We start from the raw sequence: 23251 nt of genomic DNA on the forward strand, positions 1-23251 counted from the left end.
AGCAGAGCCTCTTGAAAGGCATCCACAATCTCCCTACTTCTTTCCGATTCCGCAGACGGAACATTCCAGTCCGCATCCGGCAGGTTGAAATCTCCCAACAGCAGAACCTCCTCTTTCCTTCCAAACTTTTGGATATCCACAATCAGATCCTTATCAATTTGCTGCGATTGAGTCGGAGGTCTGTAGACTACACCCACGTAGATAGAAGTTCCATCTTCTCTTTTCAGAGCAATCCATATCGCTTCTTCCTCTCCCCAGGTCCCTTGCATTTCGGTCGCTTGGATATTGATCTTTACATAGAGAGCTACTCCTCCACCTTTATGACCATCTCTGTCCTTCCTAAAAAGATTATATCCCGGTATGTTTGCATCCCATCCATGTGATTCACTGAACCATGTCTCTGTGATAGCAACAATATCTAGATCTGCCTCTAATATCAGGGCTTGCAGATCATGAACTTTGTTGCTTAGACTGCGAGCATTTGTGGTCATCGCTTTCCAGCTATTTTTCAGCGATAATCTCCTTTTTCGTATGGATTTTTGTGTCGTTTCACTTTCCGTTGCAATACTAAGAAATGAGTTGCTGATATTGCTTATGTTGCAGCCTTTACTACTATCACATCTTTTCTTTTGCCGGGGGTGGTCTCTATAATTTTCCTTCGTACATAACATAACATAAATTATGTCTGAATTGTCATGACATCAGAAGTACATATGGAGTAGTTGCAGGTGATGCTTGGGACAGTTCTGATTGTGTTAGTTCGGTTTTATGTGTTTTTTGAATAGAAGGGTTTTTATTTCTTTTTTGAAGGTTTTGTAGTCTGTGGTCAAGGTCAATAGGTTGTAGAGTTGGGGGTCGAGTGTTGCAGCTCGAATGGCTAGGAGGTTGTCGAACAGTTTTTTTCTTTTGACGTTTTTGGTTGGAGGGTGTGTGAATGGTGCGTGAGTTCTCCTATGTCTGTTTGAAATGGACTGAATTATTTAGCTGAAGAAATTAGTTACCCCCTCATCCCACACACATTAATTCTCTTCCATTTTTGTTCCCATTATAAAAAACACTGATAAGTTCCCAGAAAAAAAATACATTAAAATAAGAAGTGAAAACAAAGGCCCCTACAGATGAGAACATAACATAAGAATAGCCTAACTGGGTCAGACCAATGGTCCATCATGCCCAGTAGCCCATTCTCATGGTAGCCAATCCAGGACACTAATACCTGGTCAAAACCCAAAGAGTAGCAACATTCCATGCTACCGATCCAGGGCAAGCAGACACTTCCCCCATGTCTTAATAACAGATTATGGACTTTTCCTCCAGGAATTTGTCCAAATCTTTCTTAAAACCAGCTACACTATCTGTTTTTACCATAACTTCTGGCCACTTCATTTTTAAGTTTAGATCTTTCCTTTCAAACAGAGACCTTGCTAGATATCAAATACAGCACAAGGTAACTTCACATGGACTTAGCTGTGCAGGAAATGTGAATCTCCTCATACATCCACCATATTGTGCAAAAATGTGCAAAGGTCTGTTTTTTTCATTCGATCACTACATAGCCTAATGCCACACAAGCAGCGCTGTTACAAACATATTCTGTAGGTCAATGCTAAGGATAACAAAGTTTCCTTCCTTGGACCAGAAGGAGATACTGATAAACCACTGGAAGAGATCCCAAAACAACACCCAAAGACCCACTCAGTGTGTGAACCAGTTGAGTGGAGTGGACTAACTGGGGGGTGGAAAAGGGCCCGGAGTTTGCTCAGCAAAATTTCCCAGACCACCTCTTCCTCTCATTGACACATTGACACGCTGCCACCATCACCACTAGGAACACCTCACTGGGTAGGCCAGCTATGCTATAAACTTTATAAAACACATTATATTTTCTTATAAAGCACATATTTTAACTGAACTCTCTGACATCCTCAGCCTTTCCATTCACAAAAATAGAAGGAAGAAAAGTTCCCATTTCCTGCTGTCTCATGCCCCGGCCTATACAATATTTTTTTTCTGCAGACCCTTCAAAAGTCTGACCAAATCCTTGTTTCATTTGCATTATAAAGTACTGAGGATGCCATCTCTCCCCAATCCCAGGTCCTAAAGTCTAAGACAGTAGCGCAAACTAATGCTGCCAGATTCAGGAAAAAAAATTTCGATTCGATTCAGCCTATTGAATTGATTTTTCAATTTGATTTTCCTGCCCAGTTGGGTGATTTTTTCAAAACTCCTGGTGGGTTTTATAGCTTTTTCACCCCCTTTGGCTTCTCCTAACCACACTGGCGCTGTGGTGTAAATAAAATAAAGAAACAAAAAGGACTTTTCCTCTCTCTGTTAAATCCTAGTTCACGTTTGCAGTCCAACACCAGCTCTGGCAGGATACACATTTCAAATCTGACATATTATAATCACAAAACAGAAAAAAAAATTAATTTTTCTACCTTTTGTTGTCTGGTTATATTTCAAATCTTGTTGGTCCAAGGCTCTGGTTTTCTTGCCAGGGTCTCCTTCTTTCTGCATGCTAACCATCCATCTGCCAACTCTGTCCTCCCTTTCCATTTCCCTTCCCTTCCCAGGAAGTCTGGTATCTTTCCTTTTTTTCATCTCCCTCCACAGATCCACCTTTTTGTAACTACCCTTTCATCCGGCATCTTTCCCTCCTTCCCCACCACCCCAGAGTCCACCATCTCTCCCTTTCTTTTCCTAATTACCCTCCTATCCAGTATCTCTATCCCTCCTCCACACCATCCCTTGTGTCCAATTTCTCTCCCTTTCTGTTCCTTCCATCCCTAAATCCCATGGTCCATCATCTCTCTCCCTCTCCTCTATTTTCAGACCCATTATTTCTTCCCCCCCCCAAAGTTTGGCATATGCATGTCTCTTTGAACACCCCCTTCTCTCCGTGTACTTCTAAACCAAAGGCCTGTTCCCCCTTAAAGGTCTGCCTGTCCCCCCTTGAAGGCCTGTCCCACCCCCTTGTAGGCCTGTGCCCCCCTTGAAGGCCTGTACCCCCCCTTGAAGGCCTGCCTGCCTGTCCCCCCCTTGAAGGCCTGCACCCCCTTGAAGGTCTGCACCCCCCCTGAAGACCTGCACCCCCCTTAAAGGCCTGTCTCACACTCTTGTAGCTTGTCCCCCCCTTGTAGGCCTGTCCCCCCTTGAAGGCCTGTCCCCCCTTGTAGGCCTGTCCCCCCATTGAAGGCCTGCCTGCCTGTCCCCCCATTGAAGGCCTGTCCCCCCCTTGAAGGCCTGCACCCCCCCGAAGGCCTGTCCCCCCCTTGAAGGCCTGTCCCACCCCCTTGTAGCTTGTCTCCCCCCTTGTAGGCCTGTCCCCCCTTGAAGGCCTGTCCCCCCTTGAAGGCCTGCACCCCCTTGAAGGCCTGCACCCCCCGAAGGCCTGCACCCCCTTGAAGGTCTGCACCCCCAAAGGCCTACACCCCCCCCGAAGACCAGGATCCTGGGGAGGAAACTGAAACTGAGAGCAAGGAAGATAGCCTTCTCAGAGATCCTGCCAGTACCGAGAGCAGACGTAAGGAGGCAGAGCGAACTACAAGCAATAAACGGTTGGCTCAGGAGATGGTGCGAGGAGGAGGGTTTCCTTTTTGCACGGAACTGGACAACTTTCCTGGGAAAGAATAAGCTCTACAGGAGAGACGGACTGCACCTGAGCACGACTGGGACAAGGATGCTGGCACGCAACGTCCAGAGCGTCATTGATTTGGCTTTAAACTGAGGAAGAGGGGAAAGCCGACAGTCGATCTGACACATCGGACAAAAGTATCAAGTAAGGATACTGAGCAGGGACATTGTAAAAGAGGGCTGGGGACTGAGTGGGAACTTTTGGGAAAAGGACCTAAGGATACAACACAGGGGCCCAGGGCCATGGACATAGAGCAAGGACATTGTAAAAAAGGGATCGGGACTGAGAGGGAACTTTTGGAAAAAGAACCTAAGGACGCAATGCAGGGGACCCGGGCCAAAGATATTGAGCAAGGACACTGTAAAAGAGGGCTCAGGTCTGAGTGGGAACTTTTTGAAAAAGGACCTAAGGGAGAATTGCAGGGGTCTTGTGCACAAATAAAACTGGCAAGCAGCACTACCGTATTTTCGCGGATATAACGCGCACCATTGTAAAACGCGCACAGGGGTATAGCGCGCAGAAATCACGATGATATGTACAAAAACTTTTCTATACCGCGCTCAGGCATATAACGCGCATGCTGCCCGACTCTCCTCTGGCCACCCCGACTCTCCTTTCGCTCTCCCCGACTCTCATCTGGTTGCCCCGACTCACCCTGACTTTCGGTGCACTGCCCCGACTCTCCTCTGGTTGCCCCGACTCACCGTTCACCCGCCCTGACTTTCGGTGCACTGCCCCGCCTCTCCGTGCCTGTCCCCCTTGAAGTCCTGTCCCCCCTTGAAGGTCTGCCTGTCCCCCCTTGAAGGTCTGCCTGTCCCCCCTTGAAGTCCTGTCCCCATCCTGAAAGCCTGATGCCCCCCCTCGACGTCCGATTCTTCTCCCCCCTCGGCAGGACCACTCGCACCCCCACCCCGAAGGACCGCCGACTCCCCGACGTCCGATACATCCCCCCCCCGGCAGGACCACTCGCACCCTCACCCCGAAGGACCGCCGACTCCCCAACAATATCGGGCCAGGAGGGAGCCCAAGCCCTCCTGGCCACGGAGACCCCCTAACCCCACCCCGCACTACATTACGGGCAGGAGGGATCCCAGGCCCTCCTGCCCTCGACGCAAACCCCCTCCCCCCAACGACCGCCCCCCCCAAGAACCTCTGCCCGTCCCCCAGCCGACCCGCGACCCCCCTGGCCGACCCCCACGACACCCCCACCCGCCTTCCCCGTACTTTGTGTAGTTGGGCCAGAAGGGAGCCCAAACCCTCCTGGCCACGGCGACCCCCTAACCCCACCCCGCACTACATTACGGGCAGGAGGGATCCCAGGCCCTCCTGCCCTCGACGCAAACCCCCCTCCCTCCAACGACCGCCCCCCCCAAGAACCTCCGACCGACCCGCGACCCCCCTGGCCGACCCCCCCACCCCCCTTCCCCGTACCTTGGGAAGTGGGCCGGACAGACGGGAGCCAAACCCGCCTGTCCGGCAGGCAGCCAACAAGGAATGAGGCCGGATTGGCCCATCCGTCCTAAAGCTCCGCCTACTGGTGGGGCCTAAGGCGCGTGGGCCAATCAGAATAGGCCCTGGAGCCTTAGGTCCCACCTGGGGGCGCGGCCTGAGACACATGGTCGGGTTTGGCCCATGTGCCTCAGGCCGCGCCCCCAGGTGGGACCTAAGGCTCCAGGGCCTATTCTGATTGGCCCACGCGCCTTAGGCCCCACCAGTAGGCGGAGCTTTAGGACGGATGGGCCAATCCGGCCTCATTCCTTCGTTGGCTGCCTGCCGGACAGGCGGGTTTGGCTCCCGTCTGTCCGGCCAACTTCCAAAGGTACGGGGAAGGGGGGTGGGGGGGTCGGCCAGGGGGGTCGCGGGTCGGTCGGAGGTTCTTGGGGGGGGCGGTCGTTGGAGGGAGGGGGGTTTGCGTCGAGGGCAGGAGGGCCTGGGATCCCTCCTGCCCGTAATGTAGTGCGGGGTGGGGTTAGGGGGTCGCCGTGGCCAGGAGGGTTTGGGCTCCCTTCTGGCCCAACTACACAAAGTACGGGGAGGGCGGGTGGGGGGGTCGTGGGGGTCGGCCAGGGGGGTCGCGGGTCGGCTGGGGGGGGGGCGGAGGTTCTTGGGGGGGGCGGTCGTTGGGGGGAGGGGGTTTGCGTCGAGGGCAGGAGGGCCTGGGATCCCTCCTGCCCGTAATGTAGTGCGGGGTGGGGTTAGGGGGTCGCCGTGGCCAGGAGGGTTTGGGCTCCCTCCTGGCCCGATATTGTTGGGGAGTCGGCGGTCCTTCGGGGTGAGGGTGCGAGTGGTCCTGCCGGGGGGGGGATGTATCGGACGTCGGGGAGTCGGCCGGGCAAGAGGGCTTGGGCTCCCTCTTGCTCCGATCGTGGGTGCGGGTGCGGGTGGGAGCGCATGCGAGCGGTCGTTCGGGGTGGGGGTGCGAGCGGTCCTGCTGGGGGGGTGAATCGGGCGTCGGGCGGGGTGGGATCTATGTTTAAAAACTTTTGTATACCGCGCTCAGGCATATAACGCGCGAGGGGTATGCGCGGTACGTAAAATCACGTATAACGCGCGCGTTATATCCGCGAAAATACGGTAATAGAGAACAACGGAATCCAGAGGGACAACCAAAAACAGGGGAACAGGCTGAGGACGAAACAGACACACCACAGGAGGAGGATGACCGAGATGAGGCTTGGGGGTCCGGCAACTCACGAGGGGGCCAGGAGCGCCAAACCACGAGGAAAAACAGCAAGAAAGGCGAACAAACGGGACTTACTTTGCCTATACACTAATGCTAGGAGCCTAAGGGCTAAAATGGGAGAGCTGGAAATCCTAGCCAGCAAAAAGGGCCTAGACATAATTGGAGTCACAGAAACGTGGTGGACTGATGACAATGAATGGGATGTGGCTTTACCAGGATTCAAACTCTACAGGAGAGATAGGTCACACAAAAAGGGGGGAGGAATAGCGCTATTTATAAAAGATTCCATACCTTCAACCAGAATGGAAACAACAGTAAGGGCGGACGACTTGGAATCACTATGGGTTAAGCTACCAGGAGGAACTGGAGCAGACATAAAATTGGGTCTGTACTATCGCCCACCTGGACAAACGGAAGAAATCGACCAGGATCTGGAGGCTGAACTGAGGCAGGTATGCAAAAGTGGAAGTGTGGTGGTGATGGGAGACTTCAACTACCCGGGAATAAACTGGAGTATTGGGCACTCAAACTGCATGAGGGAGACCAAATTCCTGGAGGTCACAAGGGATTGCTTCATGGAACAGCTGGTCATGGAACCAACATGGGGTGATGCCACTCTTGACCTAATCCTCAATGGACTAGGGGGACCCGCTAAGGAGGTGGCGGTACTAGCCCCACTAGGAAACAGCGATCACAACACGATCCAGTACAGGCTAGAAATTGGATCATCAAAGGTGAAAAGAACTACAACGACTGCACTTAACTTCAAAAAAGGGAATTATGATGCCATGAGGAAAACGGTGGGAAAGAAACTCAACGACAGCGCAAGGAAGATGGAGTCCGTAGAAAATGCCTGGACCATACTCAAGGGCACAGTGCACGAAGCACAGAACCTGTGCATCCCCAAGTACAGGAAAAGGTGCAAAAAAAATAGAACAAAAAACCCAGTGTGGATAACAAATGCAGTGAAAAAGGCGATAAGTGACAAGAAAGCATCATTCAAAAATGGAAAAAGGACAAAACAGAGGAGAACCAAAAGGAACACAAAAAACACCAAAAGGAGTGTCATCAAGTGGTTAGGAAAGCAAAAAAAGAATATGAAGAGAGACTGGCAGGGGAAGCAACAAACTTCAAATCATTCTTCAGGTACGTTAAGGGGAAGCAACCAGCAAGGGAGGAAGTGGGACCCTTGGATGATGGGGACAGAAAGGGAGTGGTAAAAGAGGAAAAGGAGATAGCTGACAGACTAAATAAGTTCTTCACGTCAGTTTTCACGAGGGAGGACACAACCAACATTCCGGAGCCCGAGGAGATCGTAAAAGGAGAGCAGGATGAAAATCTGGTCCAGCTAGAGGTGAGCAAGGTGGATGTCCTCAGGCAGATAGACAGGCTAAAGAGTGACAAATCGCCAGGTCCGGATGGCATTCACCCAAGGGTACTCAAGGAACTAAGGAACGAAATAGCTGAGCCACTTCGACAAATATGCAACCTATCCCTAAAAACTGGAGAGATTCCGGAAGACTGGAAAATAGCAAATGTCACGCCCATCTTCAAGAAAGGCTCAAGGGGAGACCCAGGAAACTACAGGCCGGTGAGCTTGACCTCGGTCCCGGGAAAGATGATGGAAGCACTGATTAAAGACAGCATCTGGGAACACATCAACAACTATGGGCAGCTAAAGTCAAGCCAGCATGGCTTCTGCAAGGGCAGGTCATGCCTCACGAACTTATTATACTTCTTTGAGGGGGTAACCAGCCAGGTGGATAAAGGGGAATCCATAGATATCTTTTACCTTGACTTCCAAAAAGCCTTCGACAAGGTGCCACACGAAAGACTACTAAGGAAGCTATGGAACCATGGGGTGCAAGGGGAGGTCCACCGATGGATCAAAAACTGGCTGGCGGACAGGAAACAGAGGGTTGGAGTAAAGGGACATTACTCAGACTGGCAATGGGTCACGAGCGGAGTTCCACAGGGGTCGGTGCTGGGACCGCTCCTATTCAATATATTCATTAACGACCTGGAAGCAGGAACAAAATGTGAGGTTATTAAATTTGCGGATGACACCAAACTATATCGCAAGGTCAATAACATGGAGGACTGCGAAGATCTCCAAAAAGATCTGACAACACTGGAAAAATGGGCCAAAAAGTGGCAAATGAGTTTCAACATAGGGAAATGCAAGGTCATGCATATAGGGAAAAAAAACCGATGTTCACTTACAAAATGGGGGGATCAGCGCTAGGGGTGAGCGACCTTGAAAGAGACCTGGGAGTAATGGTAGACACAACATTGAAGGCGTCGGCACAGTGTGCCACGGCCTCAAGGAAAGCAAACAGAATGTTGGGTATCATTAAGAAGGGTATCACGACCAGGACAAAGGAAGTCATCCTGCCACTGTATCGTGCTATGATGCGCACGCACCTGGAATACTGTGTTCAGTTCTGGTCGCCGTACCTTAAGAAGGACATGGAGGTACTTGAGAGGGTCCAGAAAAGAGCAACTAAGCTAATAAAGGGCATGGAGGACCTCTCATATACTGACAGACTGAAAAAGCTAGGGCTTTTCTCCCTGGAAAAGCGGAGACTTAGAGGAGACATGATAGAAACCTTCAAGATCATGAAGGGCATAGAAAAAATAGACAGGGACAGATTTTTCAAATTAAGGGGATCAATAAGTACAAGGGGGCACTCAGAGAAATTGAAAGGGGAGAGGTTTAGAACAAACGCCAGGAAGTTCTTTTTCACACAGAGGGTGGTGGATACATGGAATGCACTACCAGAGGATGTGATAAACAGGAGCACGCTACAGGGGTTCAAAGAAGCTTTGGATAGGTACTTGGAAGACAAAGGGATTGAGGGGTACAGATAAGAGTAAAGGTAGATTATAGGGATGGGATTAGAGGTAAGTTACAAAATTAATCAGGGACTACTGTTCAGGCACTAGGCCTGATGGGCCGCCGCGGGAGCGGACCGCTGAGCAAGATGGACCTCTGGTCTGACTCAGCGGGGGCAACTTCTTATGTTCTTATTGCTGATCGAGGTGGGGCCCGCGTTGCCGATCGATGCTGGAGGGGCCCATCTCCGTTTGGAAAAAACAATGTTGGTGCCCTCCTTCATCGGGCCCCCCTGACCATTTCGGGCCCTAGGCACGTGCCTACTTGGCCTATTGGTTAATCCTGCCCTGAACCTACGCACAACATACTTGCACACTCTGCCCATTCTCCTGCCAAACTTCACCCCTGTATGCTCCCTCTGGCACAATATGTGCCATCATTTCTCAGTGCATACTTTTGTGTTGATGAGTAACTTAGTAAACATAGTCAATGACGGCAGATATAGACCTGAACGGCCCATGCAATCTGCCCATTAGTTATAACCATTAAAAAACATGATTAAATTAACTTGTCTCTTCTTTGGTATTTCTGGGTCATAGACTGTAAAGTCCACCTGGTATTGTCCTAGGTTCCAACTGCTGAAGTTGCTATCTAGTCACGCCATTGTGACATCACTGCTGAGGATGGCTCTTAGGCATTGATGGAATGAGGCATTATGACATCACAATCTCAGCTCTGGAATGTTGCTGCTCTTTGGGTTTCTGCCAAGTAACATAATAGCATAGTAAATGATGGCAGATAAAGACCTGAATGGTCCAACCAGTCTGCCCATTAGTTATATCCATTAAAAATACATGATCAAATTAACTTGTCTCTTCTTTGATATTTCTGGGTCAATAGATTGTAAAGTCCACCTGGTATTGTCTTAGGTTCCAAATGTTGAAGTTGCTGTTCAAGCTCACTCCAGCCTGTCCAACCTTCCTGTTTGCAAGATATCTACCGTAAAGTCTGTTCAGTTACATCCTCATGTTCCAAGTTAATGAAGTTCCCATTGATGCCCTCCCCAGCCCATACTACACAGAATCACTACATATGGGGCACAGACCATGCAAGTCCGCCAATACCAGCCATAGCTCCTTAATTTACATCCTTCGTTTTCTAATTAGAGATCCTCTATGTTTATCCCACACTTTTTAAAATTCCATTATCGTTTTCCTCTCCACTTCTCTGTGAAAAAGAATTTCCTAAGAATTCATTTAGATGTGTATGTGGTCACACCTGCACCTAAATAACTTAAATACTCTAAAATGGACATACATACTTCCTTAAAAAATTACCCTTTTAGTTTCAAGGATTTACCAAGAAATGCAAAATTAACTGTTTTGAAAATATTATGCTACGGACGAATTTCATCTATTTTGTCTCATTGTTTTCCTGTGAAATAGATTGCAGTTTCAAGGAGCCCCCCAGGCTACTGTCTGCTAAAACTACTTTGAGTCACATAGTCTGTAGACAAATATGCATGCACTCAAGACTGCAATTTAACGTAGCATCTCTTATCATAACAATGCCGTGGAATGATTGCTTTCAGAGATGCTTTCTGCTAGCTATATAGTACCTTTCCTTGAGTGCTGTAACATAACATTGACTCTTGCAACAGTCTTGTCACACAATTTGGCAATCTTTATTATCAAGATTATTATCAAGATGGATTCCACCAACCTTCCAAATCTTAAATACATAGCATGTAAACTGGAGGATAAACCCAACTCTACAACGAACAACATTGGAATCCTACTGGTATAGAGACCCCCAAACTCCCAATCAAACACAATTACCAAACTCTGAAAAGTCGGAAGTGCACAGTGGAGTACCGCAGGGCTCGGTCCTGTGTCCAATCCTATTTAATATCTTCATACCAGATCTGCCTCAGGGACTTCGGGGTAAAATTGCATTATTTGCCGATGATGCTAAATTATGCAACATAGTGGGTGGAGGTACCATGCCCGATGCTATGACACAGGACATACTTTTTCTAGAACACTGGTCTACTATTTGGCATTTGAATTTTAATGCCAAGAAGTGTAAAGTTATGCACCTTGGTAGCAGAAACCCATGCAGAAACTACATTCTGAATGGTGAGACCTTAACCAGAACTGTGGCAGAACGGGACCTGGGAGTAATCATTAGGGAAGATATGAAGGCAGCCAATCAAGTAGAGAAAGCCTCATCCAAGGTTAGACAAATGCTGGGTTGCATCCGGAGAAGCTTTGTCAGCCGAAAGCCCAAGGTGGTAATGCTGCTGTATAGGTCCATGGTGAGATCACATCTGGAATACTGTGTACAATTTTAGAGGCCACACTATCAGAAGGATGTGCTAAGAACGGAATCGGTTCAATGATTAGCCACCAAGATGGTCTCAGGGCTCAAGGATATCCCATATGAAGAACGTCTCGGTAAGTTGCACCTTTATTCTCTCGAGGAATGCAGAGAGAGGAGTGACATGATAGAGACGTTCAAATACGTTACTGGCCGTATTGAGATGGAAGAAGACATCTTCTTCCTTACAGGCCCTATGGCGACAAGAGGGCATCCACTAAAAATCAGGGGCGGGAAACCTTCACTATGAGACAACTGCGACTCATGAGATCATACTTCCATCAATACCACTTTGCCCTGCTTATGCAGATGATGATCCTGTCCCAGCTAGATTACTGTAACTCCATCTACATGGGTATCAACACCACCCTCATCCACAAAATCCATCTCATACAAAACACAGCTATAAGGCTCATATTCAAATGGAAAAAATATGATTCATATCTCCAACTACCTCAAAAAACTTCACTGGCTACCTATTTCATCTTGAATCAAATTCAAATCATCCTGTATTATACACTGCTTCACGCAGAAATATCGACAGGATACAACTGAACCTTCCTACAACATAAAACCTCAAATACAAAAGAATATTCCACTCAATGTTCACATTCTCGGGTGTGAAAACTTGGAACAACCTCACTGAAACAGTCAGAACAGAACCTATCTACACCATGTTTTCTAAGAAACTAAAGACTTCTCTGTTCGACTCCATATGCCCTATCAGCAACTAAGTCCAACTCTTTTCATCACCAATCTCCCCAACTTCTTACCACACAGTAACCAAATACTCAGCTACACATCAATTAATGACTGTAACTGGTTCTGTAAGCTACACACCAGTTTATGACTGTAACAGACACCTTTTACCTCATGGTTGGTTAAAGAGACTTATTTCATCTTTCTTTTATTTTTCTTGCTGAACTTTACTCCTCCACTAATTGCTTATTTAATATACCTCCCACGGCTCCTCTGAGCAGTACCAATCTACCTCTTTCTCTACTCAGAATGGTAATCTCCACCTCGAGAAATCCCCAAAGTCTTACTTCACCTCTTGTGCATCCTTGTATTGTAATGTTTATCTTAGGTAATCAGCAATGCACTAATCTGTTCTCCTATCTTATTGTATGTCACCTTGAACCTTTGTAGGCATAGTGTGACACACAAATACCAGATTAGATTAGATTAGACTGTGACAACAAAGATAGATTGTGAACCCACCAGGACAGATAGAGAAAATGCTTGAGTGCCTGATTATAAACCGCTTAGATAATCTTGATAGGTGGTTCATAAATACCTAATAACATAAATGAAATAATGTGTTTCTATAGATTTTAAGTTGCAGAAAATGGGAGCACCCTCCCACCAAGTTGTGAAAAAAGTGCAATGACTGGTTTACCTGTTCGTGACCATAGTATGATGCAATATGTAAAGGTGTGAAAAACACTGCATCTTGAATGTTTATGTATGCTCCATGCTGCAACAGAATGTCAACTGCCTAAGATTTAAAAAAAAACATTATGTTAGATGCTGTACTTGGAAATGAGCCATATTAAAATAAATAGCACTACAATATGTCTAGTAGCACTATATGAGAAATGATAAGTAAGCAGTAGTAGTAGTACCTAAAATAAGGATTTTGTAAAGCATATTGCACAAAGAATCTAGATTGCAATCAAACACATACACCAAAATATAGTAGGCAAGGAGAGACAAGACCAATGCTCCCTCTAAGAAGTAGCCAGGTGCATGCAATATTTTTTGTGTGTATGAGTAACAAGTTCTAAAAACCAACCATTTTTGATCCTTGTATTAGCAATGCATTTCTGTATATAGCACATAAAACCAGCTACACGTATGGTAATTAATTTTGTTTAGTTTCTTTAATTTTTTATAGATTATGGGGCAGGGACAGGGAAATTGAGTTCCTGCGGGGACAGGGGAAAAATTTGTCCCCGTGTCCTTCTCTAGTCTCCACCACACCAACCATATAATAATAATAATAATTTATTCTTGTATACTGCCAAAGCCATAATAGTTCGAGGCGGTTTACAATGAGAAGTACTGGCCAATCAGTGAAAAAAATACAATACAATACAAATCATCAGAAATACATACAAGATAAAAGGATAAAAGATTAAAAACAGTGAATCAGGTTACAAATTGATCAAACAATCAAACATGATGGGAATGATATTTGATTATAACCAAGACACCAAGTATTGCTGATTTATATATGGATTACAACACTGTTCCATTAACAAAGCTTTTACCTCCTATGGGTGGATGTGAGATTCTGACATATTGCCAAGCTTGTTGTACTTGGCAAAAGTTAAAAAAAGAAAAGAAAATCTGCTCCAAACCAGGAAAGCTATATTGCATTGTTTTTAATTAGTCAGTGTGCATGATTTGTGCTTGCTAAATTGATTTACTGTATGAGAAGATTGTGTTTCCAGATGTCCCTACGGTCCTGGGTCTACAATGTCTACTTAAAATTCTATAAAGCATTTTCCTTCATTAGCCAACAATGAGAGGCTCAAAATGATTGGCCATGCATAAAGTGCAAAAATTCTATCAATATAATGTAATAACAACACATACTCCTTGTTTTCACAATGCCTGGTTATTAACAGGGGAAGCCTTAAGTGTAAGAGCGATGCAATTAAATTCATGAATGTAGTTCACGGTAAAGTGCTTCCTATAATCATAATTCATTTTTCAGTATTCAGGTGTGAATGTGGAGAGCTACACTTTTCCCTGGGCCTATTGTGTTTTCTCACAGAGGGCCAATGTCTACAAATGAGATAGCTTTGCTTCTGTATCACACAATTTATAAATACTTTAGCCGAGTAAATTAGAGGATTATAAAAAAAAGCACCAAGCTGAAAGATGTTGGCGTTGAAGTATTGATCTTCGGGGAATCTTCGGAAGAATTCAACGGACAGCTACGTTTTTTTGTTTATTTTTGACAGTGGGCACACTAGTGGGGGTATTCCTTTGCCAGATATGTGTGGTGTTCCGTGAGTAGAGTTTTTTTACGCCTGTGATCGAATTTTGGCAGCTTGTCACAAAGTTTGTGAGTATCGCTGCATATGTTTTGAGGCTTTTTCTCCACTACTTTGAAAAACCGCTTACTCCATAGAGTTCTCCCACTATTGGCAAAGTAACTTTTGGATTATTTTTATGTGATAGCATTGCTTCTACCATGGCCAGTGGCATAATAAGGAGTGGGGGGGGGGGGGGGGGCATCTTCATGGGGACGCCAGCACCCATCCTCCTCTCCGTTTTGACTAGTAAGATGTCCAAGTGTCGGCTTATGCCATTTTTCCTAAGTTTATTGTTTTTTGGAGAATTTTTTTTAAATTTATTTATTTATTCAATTTTCTATATCGTTCTCCCAGGGGAGCTCAGAATGGTTTACACGAATCTATTTACATGAGCCCCATAGTGTGCGCGTGGGTGACTCACCTTGAGCTATTAGTGGATAACAGGTATGAGCTAATTCCAAATAAATAAAGATATTTTACAGAAGTGCCCACAACATTTTATGATTATCAGGCAGGAGAAATTTAACATTTGAATGAGTTAAGAAGAATGGAGAAAATAAAGCAGATTACAGCAAAATAGAATTAAAATAAAGTATAATACTGTAGTGCAAATTATTTGTGCCTTTCAGTCACCTATTTACATGTACTGTAGATGGTACAAAATGTGGCTGTAAAGCTGTTTGTTTGTGGTCCTCGTGACCACATTTCGCCTCTTCTCAGTTTTTGCATTGGTTGCCTATCATTCAATTAATGTGTGTATGCTGATTTTTAAAACATTAAAGGGAAACTTCATTTTAAATGGTACTTAAAATAAAAATTCAAAGCGCCTACCGCTGCCTAAACAAACCGCACCGGAATCGAGCCTTTGGAGATGCCTACTGGCACCTGTTGCCACTTGTAGGCGTGGTTAACGCCAGAAGTAGAATTAGACACCAGCAGGTGACTCCAGAGGCGTGATTCACATCAAAGGTAGGCACTGGAGATGTAGGCCTTGAAAACCCTGGCCTACGTTTCTGGTGCCTATCTTTGCAGGAGGCGCAATTCTCTAAACGGTGCCGTTGTGCGATCGACACACGATCGGTGGCCGCTTTTCAGGTGGCCGATGGCACCATTTAGAAAATCTGGCAGCTGGTGTTTACTGCAAGTCATGTTACAGTCTTTACATAGTCATGAGCTGCTTTAATTGCATTTGCATGTGTTGCATCTGATTACTTCGTAACCTGCAATGACCTAAATAAGGTTGTATTGTTACACGACAAGTTGCATTAGTACCCTTTAAGCGTTAAGGGGCAATTAACATGACTGAAAGCCCTAACATGGCTTGATAACTTCCCCCCTAAGCACCCATGCTCGGTGTCAGGTCAAAAGTGCGCCGGGACAAAGGCGCGCCCAGACAATTGAGCGCAGCGCGGAGGCGTGCGCCGCTCAAAATTACTGTTTTTAGGGCTCTGACGCAACGCGCCGCGTTGTGGGGGCGTTGTGGGGGGCGAGGGGTTGTAACCCCCCACATTTTACTGAAAACTTCACTTTTTCCCTGTTTTTAGGGAAAAAGTGAAGTTTACAGTAAAATGTGGGGGGTTACAACCCCCCAAACCCCCCCCATAACGCTGACACAATGTCTATTAAGTAAAGTGGGGGGTTTCCCCCCAAAACCCCCCGTCGGAGCCCCTAAAAACAATACTTTTGAGCGGCGCGCGCCTCCACACTGCGCTCAATTGTCTGGGCGCGCCTTTGTCTTTCACGCCGTTGTCTATGAACCCCCATGCTCATGATTAAACATATTTACGTTATATTTCTCTAGGTGTTACCTTCCCTCAGTAGAAGACTGTCAAATTAGAAAAAAACATGAATTAATTTTGTAAGAATAATGTGCCCTAAGATAACCTTCACAGCCAAGTTTCCTAAATACAGTAACACTCACAGAAATGCAAATACTTACCTCATGGTGACCAGCTATAGTAGCAATGTGAAGGGCTGTGAGTGCTCCATATCCAACTTGTTGAATGTCAGCTCCACCATGTAGCAAAGCGATTAAAAGTTCTGTGCTATCCTAAAGTACAAAGAGAGATTATGTAGCATCAGTATACTCTACATCAGTGGTCTCAAACTCGCAGCCCGGGGGGCCACAAGCGGCCCGCCAGGTACTATTTTGAGGCCCACAGTATGTTTATCATAATCACATAAGTAAAATAAAACAGTTTCTTGATCATATGTCCCTTTAGCTATAAAATACAATATTATTACTAAGACTTAGCTTAAAGGAAAGATTTATAGACTACAAAGAGTTTTACCTCATGCAAAATTGTTATTTCTTTAATAAGACATTAACTATTTTTTCTGTGGCCCTCCAAGTACCGCCAAATCCAAAATGTGGCCCCGCAAAGGGTTTGAGTTTGAGACCACTGCTCTACATCATTTGCCTTTAATTGAATTTTCGGGACCTAATTTTTAATTTTACAGAATGCAGACTTACTATAAAGGCTTTTTTTTTTTTTTTTTAAATCAAAAAATGGACAAACAATATGAAAAGTTACAAAATGAGTAAAAGTGACTGTTAAAATCACTGAAAATAATGTTCTAAGTTAATTTATATTCTGTGGGAGGTACTTTTTATTGCGTAGAAGTATTAATGGGGCTCTTCATTAGATGCACAGAGGATTTCATTTCCAGATTTTCTTGGAAGTCAGTGGAGAAAATGGATTTCAATATACAGAAAAGTTGTAGGAGTGCATCTGTTCCATATATTGTGGGACTGCTGTACTGTATATATTTAACCTGAATTCATAGGCATGTGAGTTCTGCAGAGCTTTGTTACATGGAGTAATGTACATCAGGATATCAGGAGACATAAACCCCTCAGAACCAAAAACTTTAGGATAGCTTATTCTTTTCTTTCTAACAGACTGTGCGAGGCTTTCAAAAAAGTTCAGTTCAGCTTGAAGCAGTTCATCAAAGGATATCTAAGTGATGCTATTCCAAGTGAATTCTTCCTTTTTCGAAATCATCTTTGGGATGCAAAGAATAACAATTTGCATTCATATTGTGTCTTTCGTCCAAAGGGATTCCCGATATATCAGAAACACAAATAGGCACAAGCATGAGAGAAGAAAAGAGCCATTGGCAGTATGCTCCCTCCTCCTGTTGCCTTGATCCTCTCAGGTTCATTGCCTGGACCAAACTAAGGTATATGCTCCGATTCCATTCCTTTCCTAGTGGTGCCATTTTTGTAGTAGGAGCAGGATGTCACCAAAATATTGTCTTAAGGGAAAGTCATCCCTTAGAAATCTCTTTAAAACTGACAGAGGCAAATGAACCCGTTCATACCATCCCTCTTCTGATATGTAGCATAGAAAGGTGGGACTGCCAGTATAGAACAGGGAATCATTCTTCAGTGTATTATTGCGGGGGGGGGGGGGGATTTCTCCTCTTTCCTTGATCTGTATTTTGGCAATGTGCTAATTGGCTGCCTTCTATACCATATTTTGGGGTCCATTTCCACACAAAAAAGTAGTTTCAGAAAATGGGTGTGTTACTTGGTGGATTAAGATCTACAATAAATGGCTTAACTGTTCAGTGGGTGTGGTTCCTGCTGTGCTTGGTAGTTAGTGGTATTTTTTTCCCCATCCCGCACTGGATTCTTCCTCTTGAAGAAGAACAGTTGAAACACGATCTGTGTCGAGGAAGTTGGGAGTTTTCAGAAGCATTTGCATTTTACTGTTTTGGATATGGAATGTGTATGGACTATTTTTTTGGATGCAGTTTTGTTTTTGATTTTGATCTTGGTTTGATTTTCACTGAAGATTTGGGGGCAGGGGAACACAAGATTTTGTTTGCCAGACAAGACAGAATGCCAGGGCACATTAACTTTGCCTTCCTGATCAGGAGAGGACATCAGAGAAAACAGCTGAGATAAGTATTTTCTTATCTTTTGGCAGGAGCTATCTTCCTATGCTCTTGCCCCGTGCAGAGCCGTCACCAAAATGGCTGCCGTGAGTTCCCGTTGTACCACCGCTAGACCACCATGTAAGGTGGGAATGCAGGAGGGGGACGGGGGTGGGTCAAAGCTGGCCAAAGAGTTATTTGCGGATTTTCACACTTCGCGGTCCAGCTCTGCGGATACGGAGGGAGAAGTGTACTCTGTTTATTCATATATGGAGGTAGGGAGGGCGTGTGCTATGATGTACATGTTTAACATCTTTTTAGCCTGTCTATGGCATTTCTGATGTTGATTCCACTGAGCACACATTTAGATTTATCATTTTTGTTATTTTTTTGTATGTGTTTTTGAATCTACTTGAATTCTCCTGTTTTGTGATTAACTGTATGTATAGCACAGTGTCTCTCAAACATTTTTAGCTCTGGCACACTAAACGAAGCAAATGTTTTTCACGGCACATTATAATTGAAATTATAAAATTGCAAAACCAACACAAAATTATATTTGAGAGTTGTTTATTTAAAGTTCTTTAAGCTATGTACGGTTAATTGAAACAATGGTGACACAAAAATAGATAGAATTGTTAATCAATGCAATGAATGTGCTTGTTTTTGAGTGAAAATTAACTCAAAACAAACACTCATTTCATCATCCACCATCTGTAGTCATTCTCTTTTTATTTTTTTTCAATTTAATTTCAATCAGAGCTGAAAATCCATGTTTGCAAAGATAAGAAAATCCAAACAGTAACAATGCCTTGATTGCTTTGTTGCTCAGGTTAGGATAACTACTGTTGTTAGGTGCTACTAGTGTTCAAGTCTGAAAAGGTCCTCTAGTGTTATCCCCATGGTTGTTTTTAATGTGTCCAGCCCAGCCATCTGATTGCAGGTCACCCTCTTTGCCTGGTTCCTTCGATCTTCCCAAACATGATGTCCTTCTCCAGTGATCTCTCTCTCTTCTGATGGGGTGACCAAAATAAGACAATCGCAACATCATCATTTGGGCTTTGAGTGATGTAGCCGGTTTGAACTCTTCCAGAATCGATTTGTTAGTTCTGGCCTAAAATCCTTCTCCAGCACCAAAGCTCAAATGAGTCAATCTTCTTTCTGTCTGGTTTCCGTAGTGTCCAGCTTTTGCATCCGTAACTGACCACTGAGAAAATGGGTGCGCGGACAAGTCTGATCTTCGTTTGGAGTGTTACCTCCTTGCCTTTGAATACTTTGTCGAGAGCTTTCATTGAAGAGCAACCAAGTGCTATTCTGAGGAGTATTTCCTCCCTGCTAGTAAGAGCTCAAGAGATCGAAATCCTGTACAATGTCTATTCTATTCCCTTCAAGATCAAAATCTTCATCATTTTCCATGTTCATGATCTTTGTTCTGTTTATGTTTAGTCCTAATCCCATGTTATGACTTTTGGCTTTGACTTTTCTCAGTAGATACAGCCTGTCTTCTTTGCTGCTGGTGATGAGCGTTGTATCATCTACTTAGCGCAGGTTGTTTATATTTCAGCTATCAACTTTGAAGCCAACACTCTCTTCTTCCACATTTTCTTTTCTGAAGATGGTTTCACCGTGCAGGTTGAACAGGTAAGGTGACAAGATGCATCCTTGTCTGATGTCACGTTGTATTGGAAACCAATCAGTGTTTCCATATTCAGTTCTTACTGCAGCTTCTTGATTTTCATATAGGCTCTTCATCAACTGAGTTATGTGTTTGGGAATTCCCATTTGCACTTACAGTGTTCCTCCCCCAAATTTGCAGTTCGCGAATCGCGGACTTGCTCTGACTGCCTCTTCCTGTAGTAAAGTCAGGCTACACCAATCAGAAGCTCCTGCCTCCCCTGCCTTTTGACAGGCGAAAAACCACATTTGCGGTTTTTCAAAATTCATGGGGGTTCCTGGAACGGAACCCCCATAAATTTCGGGAGAGTACTGTACTACATAAAAAAATAAAACTAAAAATGACTTGTCGTTAATTTTCAAGAACCAATCACGTCAAAGAATGTTGCTGGTCTGGGTGGTCGTATCCTTACACACACAGACACTTATAACATTGACAGACTCTTTCATACACCACATACATGTCATCTATTCTAGTGTATACTTACGAAGGGAATTTTTAAAAATAAAGTAAAATTCTGGAATCTCTCGTGGCACACACAGATTCTCTTCGGAGCATACCTCTGTGCCATGGCACACAGTTTGAGAGACATTGGTTTAGCAGTTGAATATTGCTACTATATGGATAGATGCCGGGGAGTGTATGAATACACAGTATTGCTCCAACCATCCATATAACATCACTGCAGCCTGTGTTTAAATCAAATTCCTGCTGCTGCTGAAAATTTGTCCACATGCTTTTGTCATGAGCTGATGTGAGAGGGCTCGCATCTCTGAGGAAATGGCAAAGAATTCCATATTGCCAGTGTCAAATAATTAAAAAAGATGCAGTGTGTTATTACCAGACAACTTCTGGGGCCAGGAGGGTGAGGCAGGGCTGGTGTAAGGCAGGGAGGCACTGGCCTAGGGCACCAAAACTCAAAGGTACCAAAAGCTTGCCTCACCGGCTCTCTCTTCATAGGGGCAAGAACCTGCTGTTGTGCTCTCAACACTGTGCTTTCTTCACTATACTGCCATTGGCACTGCCACAGGTTTAAATTTGTGTTACAACCTGTGACAGTGTCAACTGCAGTGCAGAGAAGTGAGCAAGGTGCAGTGAGCAAAGCAACACATTCTTGCCTCTGTTTAAAGCAAAGGTATGCAACCATGGTGCTCAAGGCCAAAATCCAGTTGGGTTTTCAAGATTTCCACAATGAATGTGCACAAAATTGATTTGTACGTTCTGCTTCCATCGTATGCAAATAGATCTCATGCATATTCATTGTGGAAATCTTAAAAACTCAACTGGATTGTGGCCCTCGAGGACCCTAGTTGCCCATCCCTGGTTTTAAAGGATATATTAAAGAGCTGAGGCATGCAGGGGTGGGGGAGACAGAAGGGAGGAGAGGGAGCTGACGACTAGAAAGGACTCAATGCAGGTGGGTCTAGGGCAGGGCCAGGCAATTCCGGTCCTCGAGAGCCGGAGCCAGGTCAGGTTTTCAGGACAGCCACAATAAATATGCATGAGATAGATTTGCATCTCAAGGAGGCAGTGCATGCAAATCCATCTCATACATATTCATTGTGGATATCCTGAAAACCTGATCTGGCTCCGGCTCTCGAGGACCAGAAATGCCTACCCCTGATCTAGGGGAGCTGATGTACTTGTAAGCCTCAAGATAGGGTGCCAAAGCAAAAGTTGGTACAATCCCTTGAGTTGGCCCTGGGGTGAAAGTAGGTAGAGTATGTGGGAAAGTGTGTGGGGTAGTGGTTAGAGCCACAGCCTCAGCACCCTAAGGTTGTGGGTTCAAATCCCACACTGATCCTTGTGACCCTGGGCAAATCACTTAATCTCCCATTGCTCCAGGTACATTAGATAGAGTGTGAACCTGCCAGGACAGATAGGGAAAATTGCTTTAGTACCTGAATCTACACCACTTAGGTTATATATAAATAAATAAATAATTAGTTTGCAGAAGAGGGTTAGGATGGATTTCAATAGGGAGTGAATCGTGCCAATCTCAGACTAAATTTCTTAGGTTTTTAATAAGTTGTATGACGTTACGTTGAATTAGAAGGGCACATTCATAAGGTCTTGATTTATAGTAGGTCTAGAATGGTTGAAAACCTTTCATAAATTGGGCCCCAGGTCTCTACATTTGAAGACCATAGGTCTCAAGACTATCAACTAAGTATGCATTTAAAATGCTACTTGGCCCACTAAACATTTTCTTTTTATATCGTTTGCAATGTCAAGGACCTTTACGGAGCAATCTATCAGGTTTCACAGCACAATTAAGCTGGGCAAACAGCCACAAGTTATATTGCTCATATAGAAAGCTGCATGAAATAAATGGACACAATTACTGTTGATTGATCTAAGAATAGCTATATTACAACCTGTGCCATAATTTATCTTGAGGCACATAATCTGAAGTACAACTGTTACGTAGGCCGTCAAACTAAATCATGTCAGAGTCTTTTTATCAGCAATCCAAAAGGAAACTCAGCAAGATTGCAAAAAAACAATAGTAATTGAAATGGCAAAGTCACCAAAGTACAATGAGAAGGATTTCAGTTGTTTTCCGTAAAATAAATATCAAGTTATTTGGGTAAAGAGATTAAGAGGATCTTTTGTTAAAGTGTGGTATGTTTTGCACTTTCCATGCTTTGACAGCAAATATTAGGATAAAGGGGATGGGGCTTGATATGTTGCTTTTTCTGTGTTGTTACAGTCAAAGTGGCTTACATAATTTAGAGAAGTACTTATTTTGTACCTGGGGCAATGAAGTAAGTGACTGCAATGGGAATTGAGCTCAGAACCTCAGGCTACTGAGACAGCTGCTCTAACCAGTAGGCCTCTCCTCCACTCACTAGTACAGGGGTGTCCAATGTCGGTCCTCGAGGGCCGCAGTCCAGTCGGGTTTTCAGGATTTCCCCAATGAATATGCATGAGATCTATTTGCATGGACTGCTTTCAATGCATATTCATTGGGGAAATCCTGAAAACCCGACTGGACTGCGGCCCTCGAGGACCGACATTGGACACCTCTGCACTAGTAGGTGCAAAATTCAAGTTTCAAGTTTATTAAAATATTTGATTAATCGCCTATCGTGGTTTCTAGATGATATACAAA

At 44.8% G+C, this 23251-nt stretch overlaps 1 protein-coding gene across 8 annotated transcripts in view; it reads right to left on the minus strand.

The window, feature by feature from the left end:
- The window catches only part of LOC117346428 (serine/threonine-protein kinase TNNI3K), a 278321-nt gene that overhangs the window by 177957 nt on the left and 77113 nt on the right, over window positions 1-23251 (minus strand). For all 8 annotated transcript variants that reach the window (XM_033915962.1, XM_033915967.1, XM_033915964.1 and 5 more), the window contains 2 exons: window positions 16519-16629; window positions 12932-13030 (listed from right to left, as the gene is read on the minus strand). In XM_033915962.1, coding sequence (XP_033771853.1) covers window positions 12932-13030; window positions 16519-16629 — 210 coding nt within the window. The remainder of the gene's footprint in view (window positions 1-12931; window positions 13031-16518; window positions 16630-23251) is intronic.

This window comes from Geotrypetes seraphini, chromosome 12 (genome assembly GCF_902459505.1).
Source record: "Geotrypetes seraphini chromosome 12, aGeoSer1.1, whole genome shotgun sequence".
Lineage (NCBI taxonomy): Eukaryota > Metazoa > Chordata > Amphibia > Gymnophiona > Dermophiidae > Geotrypetes > Geotrypetes seraphini.